This window comes from Zingiber officinale, chromosome 3B, assembly GCF_018446385.1.
Source record: "Zingiber officinale cultivar Zhangliang chromosome 3B, Zo_v1.1, whole genome shotgun sequence".
Classification (NCBI taxonomy): domain Eukaryota; kingdom Viridiplantae; phylum Streptophyta; class Magnoliopsida; order Zingiberales; family Zingiberaceae; genus Zingiber; species Zingiber officinale.
The window spans coordinates 105,140,227-105,149,315 of record NC_055991.1 but is presented as its reverse complement, the minus strand read 5'-3'; the positions used below and the strand labels follow the sequence as shown (position 1 = coordinate 105,149,315).

The window sequence follows — 9,089 nt, the reverse complement described above, 5'->3', positions numbered from 1 at the left end:
ACATTCTCTTTGACTTTTGGATTATAACCCAAACCTCTCTTTCCATTAAATGAGTCTTCCCTATCTACCCTTCGATCTTGTTCATTTGACCCCTTAAACATATTTTTCATTCTTTTAAGGGTGTTTTCCAATTTATTAAGTTTTTGACCTCAAGACTTGATATTCTCTCCTTAAATCCATAAATTTAGATTTTTCTTTATTTCCTTGGGTATTTTTATTTTTAGGCATATACCTAAAATCCTTAGAATTCTTGGTCAAATTATTTTCTACTTTCCTAACCTTAGATGAGATAGTCCTGGTATGAAATAATTTATAATTAACTCTAGATTTTTTTTATGCTTTCTATTTTTAGATAAATAACATTTAAATGATAAAATTTAGATCTAGCATCTTCTTTATCATGACACAAAGAAATACCATTAACTAATGGTATAGTGTTATTCTTGGAAACTCCCCTTCAACTTAAGCTTCCTCTTTTTTTCTTGGTATGATCTCTTCCCCTTAGATATTGGTTCCGGTAATGTCCTTTTTGATTACAAGAAAAGCATACAATGTGCTCCTTGCTTTTGCATACCATAGGGCCAACCTCCTTTGGCTTTTTCTTCATCTTGAGAGTCCTTTAAGCCTTCTTCTTCTCTAATTTAGGACATTTGTTCTTGTAATGTCCTTTTTCTTTACACTAAAAAAAAAATATGATATTTATTTTTAATGCATGAAATTGATATACCTTCACAATTTTATTTGTAGAGGTGACATTTTTTCTTCCTCATTGACTTCGGATGATGGCATATGCTTCTTTTTTTCCAATGTTAATGGTCTATGCTCTCCCTCAATCCTTGAGGTGGATATCTCTTCAAATTCAACCTCGGATGTTGAATATCTCTCAACCTTCGAATCCTCATGCATATGAAACAATGAGTTTCCCTCTTTGCTTTTGTTGTTGCGTTCCGTTAAGGATGAGTTTTCATGAAGATTTATTAATATGCTCCATAACTCCTTGACATTTTATATTCCCCAATTTTACACAAGGTGGTATTTAGCACTAAATTAACCAATAATTTAATTATCTTCTCGTTGACCTCACATCTCTTGACTTGCTCCTCGATCCATCTCCTCTTCTTGAGGAGCTTTCCTTTTCCATCAATTGAAGTTTGAAATCTCTCTATTAAAGTAAATCATTATTTTATCTCTATCATGAGAAAATTTTCAACCTTTGATTTTCAAATGTCGAAGCTTCCAATTCCAACCGGTGGAGGTGATCGGAAATCATATTCATAACTCTCAAAGAGAACAAATAAAATTGTTATATCAAATTAGGAACAGGCATTGAGTCATCCCAATCAACATGCTGGGCATTGTTCTTGAAGGAGATACGTTAGTATATTGTATTGCTCAAAAAGTGGCCTAACTTGAGGCTATAAACAAAGTGATCAAATTACGTATACATTCAGCATATTTAAACAAGTGCAAAATAGTTGAGAAAAATATTTTAAAATCAGTCAGAAAAAACCTGCTTCTCGTACTGTTAGGATTCCAATTCTTTGTTTTGAATATGTTACTGCTTGAGCGTCTCTTTGCTCTTTTTAGGACGCAAGTACAAGAAAGGGATTACAAATTCCAGATACATTTCTTTCCTACATGTTGCTGCACAATACAATCACATTAGGATTGGAATGCACTAGTTTCTTCAGAATCATTAATTGAATTACTCAATCAATCTGAGCTTTGCAAGTTTAAACTGAAACAGAGCATTGGGCATCGCCATTAACTCAGGCATCAATAACTACGTAAAACACATGCACAAAGAAATTTTATACCCAAAAGATGTCGGCATAGGGAACCAAACTCTGAGGCGAACAAAGCAAGGGAAGCCTTGAATTTGCATTTCCCATCACCTGCTGTTCACTTTTTGGACGACTTGAAGCCTCCAAACCCCATCATAGCAGCCATATCAGGATCAGCATCCTCCGTTTCTTCTTGGGCAGCCTTCTCTTTCTGAAACCCATTACTCCCCAGTTAGTATACAGGACAGATGTTCATTGTTAATTGTGTCATTAGTAGAGTGCTCCAGGAAAATGTTAACAAGAATGTCTAGATTATTGCGATGTGTAAGACCAAATGCCCCTGAAATGTTTGTATGCGCAGACAATTCTGCGATACTGCCTGCTGTATCAGGCGAAACTATCTCACAATGAATTATCTATCATAGAATTATTAATAGAAGGTCATACAAGATCAACTTATTATCTATCTTCCAAATGAATGTTCCTGATAGAAATGTGAATTCAAAGATGCACAAGATTCCTTAACAACTAGTTCCCAGACAAATGAAATGGTTCTTGCCCGTGAGTAAGCACTAACCCAACAATCATACAAGCATCTAGTTTGCCTGTTGGATAATCGTCCTAATGACAGCATTCGATATAACAGCATTGGGGATATCCTGAGACCCAGTCTCATACTATTTACGACTTTCCAAACAGGAAAAAAAAAAGAAACAATAAACACTCACGTAGGTTGTACTCTCTCAGCATTAATTCATTGAAAGAAAAGGAACATACATTTTATCAACCAAAAAAGGAAGCCAATTACAGGTATAACAAAGAGTAGCATGCAAGAGACGGAGATTATGGGCCCAAAGAAAAAAAAGGAAGCCAATTACAGGTATATAACAAACAGTAGCATACAAGAAACTAAAGATTATGGATTCAACGTCTTCATATCTCAAGCTAAAATGCTCTTTATCAAATTCCAGAAATTTATAAAAGATCCTAAAGGTAGAGAAAAAAATGCAAGCCCTGAGAAAAAACCACATCCAAGATCCAGTCCTGCAAGAAAACTGTCTACCTTCTTCTCCTTCTTCCTTTCACGGCGTAGCCGCTTCCGTTCCTCCTCCTCTTCCTGCTGTTTCCTTATCCTTTCATCCAAATCTAAGCAAACATATCAAAATTAAATCATAACCGACTACTAGTTCAATATATGTGCCTTCAATTGTGCATGGTGGTCTAAATGCTGGCATCTCCAATTCATCATACAAACAATCCGGTCATAATGACTGACATTCCATCACTTAACACAGGGATAACAGGATCAAATAAAATTTCTACCTTGCTCAGTAAAGCTTTCAGGAACTTTCCGCTTCTTTAGCGACTCAAATCGTTCTTGAACCTGTGTAAAACGAATATAACATGGAGACCACAAAATATTAAAAAGTGTGTGAATTAATAAAAACCCATCATGAAACTAAAACAAAATTTTGATATATACGGCTAATATGCTGGCAGATGATTTTGAATCAATAAAAACCAATCATGAAACTAGAACATATAGTTGACAAATAGGGCCATTATATTGGCAGATTATTCTGTTACATCACGTGAAACAGGCTAATTTCAGAATAACATTCTAACATGAGAAACCTTTAAGTGAGATGTAGCAGATAAAGCAACCTATATTGTTTAAAATGAGATTGACCAACCAGAACCACTAAAAATTCACAAATTGTTCCTTCTCCTCCAAGCATGAGAACATAAAAAACAAGTCATTTTTATGTGATAATAATCTGGGTTTCACTCTGCTTCATATTGATCAGATGGGATGAGATGGGTTATATGAACTTGAGAACTATTTTTCAAGCATTATCGAACATATAACTTTCACTGCTACTGTAATATCATGCAGAAGGGAGTAACCCTAGATCCATGAAACATTATGTGGCCTCCAAAATATATTAAGGAAATTAGTCCGAATGTGCAAGTGAAAGCCGTAATATATTATCATTATCAAGTCATATTGTTGCAATTATTTGGGATCAGCTACATGAATCTTATTCTTCCATTTCATTGAGCTCTATTCAAGACAATATCATTAGCAATATTCAAAACAATGCAGTCACTTTTTATTGCATTGATTAATTTTTTCTTTGGTCTTCCACTACTTACATCTTCCGCTACAATAGATTCAAATCTTTTAACTATAAAACTATTAATTGTCTTTGAACATATTCATTCATCTAGATCTATTTCTCTCATTCTGTCATCTACTTGGAGCCGCATCCAATCTAACATATTTCATAAGTTTTCAAGGATAACTCCCAAAAGAGATCAATAGCAATGGCTTGGAAGACGCAGCCAAAACATGGAATTCTAACACCCATTTCCCATATAACTTTTTCACCCTCTCATATCTCCATGTACTACTGTGACTAAGAACACAACACTTTTGCAAGACCATTTTATTAAGTCAATATATCATATATTATTTGTGGAGACCACCCCGGAAACCTCCTGGTATGTTAGCAATCTATGTTCCCTTTGGAAGTGTTGGAGAAATATGAAAACTTACATGTAGACTTAGTTTGTACCAAATTTTGCAGTTGCAAAACCAATGGTGAAAGCCATTATGGGAAGTTAAAAAAAAGGAGAGCCCGGTGCATGAAATTCCTATCAATACAAGGTGCCGGGGAAGGGTTGGACCACATTGAGTCTATTATACTGAGCTTTACGTTGCATTGAAAGAGGCTCTTTTGCAACTCGAACCCGTGACCTCAAGGTCACACAATAGCAACTTTATCGTTGCATATGGCTCCCCTTCCCATTATGGGAAGTAGCTAAGAAAAAATAATAATGTATTTGATAAAACTGTGAACCAAAGGTGATTTAACTAATTTAGTTTTGTTGAACAGTGAATGAAGTGCAGAAGTAACAAAGGAAGAAAATAGACAAGACTTGGTAAATGAGAGTAAAAACTATTGCATGTTATGCAGTTATTTCTTTCAAACAATTTGTATTAAAAATGAAGTATAATACTCAAATAGTCCATATATCATCTTAACTAATTTATAATTATGAACAAATACTAAACCCTCGAAGCTTCAAACACGAGACATTATTTAGCCTAAGTCATACAATAATTATTTTGACAAGAAATTGTATAATGCTTTCACGAGATAATCATTTGAACATATGTTAGTAAAATTTATTCTGCATGGACATAAGCACTATGAAGATTAAAAACTTTGAATGAAGAGTGGGTGATTGAGAATAGATATAAAATATTCCCAAAATGCTATGCTACAGAAGCATATTGAGGTTTAATATATGATATAAAAAATCTTCAAAGAGAAAAATGTCTTGCAGAAATGTAAAGGCACTCTGAAACATCTTTTACATTCCAATCATTTATGTGGCCAAAAGGTTTTTTTTACTGCTCCACTATATACGGTTTTATAAGGATTATATTCAATTTCAATCATTGTGAGGTGAATCAGCTGACTTGCTTGTTTACAGGTGGATAAAGTTGAGAAGATACTCTCATAGAGAAAAGTTATAGGTTAAATTGATTGATACACAAGGGGTGTTTTTATTCAATTTCTTGGGTTAGTTTTAGTCAAATAACAAGCTTTGTTTCTTGTCTTTTTTGCAATTTTGTTTATATGTGTTTGCATGTAAGGGTAAGGTTTTGGTTTTTTCGCTTGACCAGGTAAGTGAGAATGCATTTTCTTTTTTAGGTGTAGAGATTATACCAGGTGAATGCTAAGTCTTAAGTCTACTTGTCCATTTTTCCATTTTTGGCCAAAAAGAATAACAATTCTCTTTGTCAAAAGAAAAAGAAAATACAAGTGCTAATATAATGAAAACAGTACACAACTTCTGGACCTAAATCAACTGAGAGTAAAATAAGACCTGCTGAAGAGTTGCACGCTCCACCCTCATAGACATGCCCAAAGCTCTCTGATCTGCAGGATCAAAACACCAGCATGGTAGAATATTATTGTTATCCCCGAAAGAAGTTAAAAGAAGACTCGGAGACATACGTTTCTTTCCATTGATATGGTCCAAGTAATTAGCTGAATCTTTTACAACACATTCACAGACTGCACAGTAGTATCCAGCCTACATAACATAAATTCAATTCACATTTATATCTTCTACAAATGTGGAATGTTTTACAACATAATTGCAGAATGCACAGTGCTACCAAGTTACAAAATACAAATCATTACAATTAAAACAACAATTTAAGCAGTAATCAGGTCGCCATTGGAAAATTCCGAGTGATGTCATCGTCCCATGCTTGTTATAATGCAAGATCATGGATATCATGCATCTATATCCTATAGTATTGGGGAGGCTGAGATTAAAGAATTGACTTCCAAAGTTTCTGATCCTTCTTGCCTTCCAAGCCTACTAGTTCACTATGAAAATGTCAGTCTATTGGCTCTGTTATAATGATGGTCAGTTTGATGAGTTGAACCATAGAACCTTTTGTCCTCAGCAATAAAACAACAAGAAAAATAATAATAATATTGACACGTAGGAAAAAAGAACACAGAGATAAGCTATCTCCAGTCCTTTTGCAACCTAATAAATACTTGAGCACAAGCATCAAAATAGATTTATAACCAATTTTGCTCCATTCCACACTATCCAATTTGCTCTAACATCCTAAAATAAACAAGCATGATAACCCTGAATTTTGTGATTACAATAAAAATGTCCTCTCTCTAAGATGCCTACATATATGTCTTAATTATACTAGCAGTATACTTGATAAAACTTTAAATAAAATTGTAAAATTTTTTATGTACAAATTGTTATTGAAGTCCAAAAGCAACTAAAATACTTTGTTTCTCCAAAACATTTGATAACTTGATGAGCCTCAGTTACAGAGGTAATTATGGATTCATTTCTACAAGATATTGTGTTAAACATCATTAAATCAACACAACCTCCATCTTTCTTCAAACTTAATCATATACCAACTTTCACATAAACTAGAAAACTGCTGTTTCTTTGACATGAAATTTAATCAATCTGGTAAAAACAAGCTATATATCCAAAAAGAAAAATTGCACTTGTCTAAACTTGAAAAAGTTTTCCAAGAATGTCAATGAAACATACCTGCTGGCTCAGAGGTGCAATTGGAGTAACAACCTGAAAAAAACAAACAAAAAGACAACGTAATGATAGGCAAGTAACCATATATTTCTTATTTAGCAGGGATAATTTTAAAAATCAAGATCCTTTGAAGACGCTAAACAATTGTGCATGTTTCTGCCAACCATTATCATTAGATGATAAAGAAGTGATCATTAAAATATGAACTATTAAGTTGCAGTTAAAGAGTTGGTGATATGACTTTATTTGTTCAAAAAATTTGCATAACAGTTCTAGGGGATATAGTAGTTTTTCATCAGTGAAATGTTTCTTCATAGACATAAGAACGTTTGTCCAGATTAGAATCCTTTACTATTTGATAGTTATCAATACATTTAACACAGGCATCTCAAAAGTTAGAATCCAGACCTGAGTTTTCCCTAAGCGGGAATCAAGGTCAACCTCATAGTCTCTGTGCTTCAGGGGTTTCCTTTGCACAGGAGGAGCTTTGTCTAGCATATCAAAAAAACAAATGGCAAAGTAATTGACCAAACAATTATCATGCAAAGAATAAAATTTAGCTAGTAACAATGTAACATCAGCATGTTCCAAGAGCATACCTTTGGATTTAAACCTATCCTCCTCCTGTGTCAAGGAAAGAAGAAATCAAAATAAGAAATTCAACTATTAAAAAAAGTACTCGATGTATTTGACTGTATTATTCAGGGAGATTACGAATCACCTCTTGCCTTTCCCTTTCTCGGGCTTTCTGAAGAAACTCTTCTCGGTCCCATTTCCTTCGAAAAGTGTTATCAACTCCAACAGCCTATCCACAAAGTTAGAAGCAGACATGTAAATGGAAAAACAACCGACATACCAGAAAATATCATAAAGGATGATGGCAAAAGCAAACTCACATTACTGCGAGGCTGAGCCATTCAAAAGCCTTGTTAAGACAGATTCCTATGGTGAAGCAAACAGAAGAACTTCCTCAACTTTTCAGCTGCAAATACGACGCCGACCTGAAGAAGAATTTGGTTTCTGTGTTTCTACTACCAGGAATACAAGAATATAGAAGAACATCGAGGGGAAAAAAACACCGGCGACAGACGTAGTTAGGAAAAAGTAAACTAGACGATTCTGATTCAAAGAAACTTAGGTGGCTGGAAAGAACCCTACTCACCGGACCCGGAGAAGAGGAATCAGCGGAGCGGAAGGCGTGATAGGGTTTGCGTGACGAAGCGAAAAGTCGAGCGGATGTTAATTGTGTTTTCCTATCACAACTTCTTCTTATTTGTATTATTATAATTTGAAGTAAATTTATAATTAAATGGGCATTTGGTTTAGTGGTATGATTTTCGCTTTGGGTGCGAGAGGTCGTGAGTTCAATTTACATAATGTCCTTTATAATAATACTATTATTTTTCTTCAAATATATTTCGGTACAAATAGTTTAAAAATGAGTATAATTCCTATCAAATTCAGCACATTAAATTAGAATTAAATATATTTTCTGAGGTCGCGAGTTCAATTCTCGCAACGCCCCTTATAACATTATTTTTCCTCAAATGTATAAGACATCTGAAAAATCTCTAATCACAATCACAACTTTACATGCAGTTCCCAATCACAAAAAATTTTGTTTTTATTCCCTCATGTAAATATTATTACCTAAATTACCCCTCAGCTCTTTAGGTATAAAAAGTCTAAAAACGAGTATGCAGGGAGTTAAATTCAGCACTTTATACTAGAATCCAGTACTTTATACTAGAATCGAGTATAATTTCTATCAAAATTAACTCTCATATTTTTTCAGTACAAATAGTCTAAAAATGAATATAATTCCTATCAAATTCAGCACATTAAACTAGAATTGAATATATTTTCTATTAAATTGAACATGATTTTTTTCTTGTTTAATATAATTCCTCGTAAATTCAGCACCATTTACCATTTTAAAAAAATCTAGTATATTTCCTTTTAAATTAAGTACATTAAATTATAATCTAGTATATTTTCCATCCAATTGAGGTGAAAAAAGAATCGTACTCAATTTCATAGAAAATATACTATATTCTAATTTAATGTACTGAATTTAAAAGAAAATATACTGATTTTTAGACTTTTATACTGAAAAGTATCATGGGCAATTAGGTAAATATATTTAACTAGAGAGTAGAAATAAAGATTTTTATCGATGAGGACTGCATG

General features: G+C 33.6%; 1 protein-coding gene across 3 annotated transcripts; it reads right to left on the bottom strand.

Moving 5' to 3' along the window:
- Window positions 1–1,540: 1,540 nt before the first annotated feature.
- LOC121967213 (zinc finger matrin-type protein 2-like) lies at window positions 1,541–8,168 on the bottom strand. 3 transcript variants are annotated; one of them, XR_006107678.1, is made up of 12 exons: window positions 8,062–8,168; window positions 7,796–7,900; window positions 7,621–7,704; window positions 7,499–7,523; window positions 7,308–7,390; window positions 6,903–6,935; window positions 5,816–5,894; window positions 5,685–5,737; window positions 3,108–3,168; window positions 2,848–2,930; window positions 1,818–1,995; window positions 1,541–1,738 (listed from the first exon to the last, which is right to left on the bottom strand). XR_006107678.1 is itself a non-coding variant. In XM_042517298.1 (11 exons), the coding sequence occupies exons 2-11, from the start codon at window positions 7,814–7,816 to the stop codon at window positions 1,903–1,905; spliced, it is 615 nt and encodes a 204-aa protein (XP_042373232.1). In that variant the 5' UTR covers window positions 7,817–7,900; window positions 8,062–8,168; the 3' UTR covers window positions 1,541–1,902. The 3 variants fall into 3 exon arrangements, 2 of the variants coding, with proteins under 2 accessions (XP_042373232.1, XP_042373233.1); XM_042517298.1 differs by having other exon boundaries at window positions 1,541–1,995; XM_042517299.1 differs by lacking the exon at window positions 8,062–8,168 and having other exon boundaries at window positions 1,541–1,995; window positions 7,796–7,927.
- Between the last annotated feature and the right edge of the window lie 921 nt (window positions 8,169–9,089).

Excerpts from the sequence above, each read along its gene's own strand:
- LOC121967213 (XM_042517298.1), bottom strand. The coding sequence starts at position 7,816 with ATGGCTCAGCCTCGCAGTAAT. Across the intron at positions 7,705-7,795 it reads TGGCTCAGCCTCGCAGTAAT|GCTGTTGGAGTTGATAACAC; the intron begins GTGAGTTTGCTT and ends CTTTGTGGATAG. Across the intron at positions 3,169-5,684 it reads AGCGTGCAACTCTTCAGCAG|GTTCAAGAACGATTTGAGTC; the intron begins GTCTTATTTTAC and ends CGTTTTACACAG.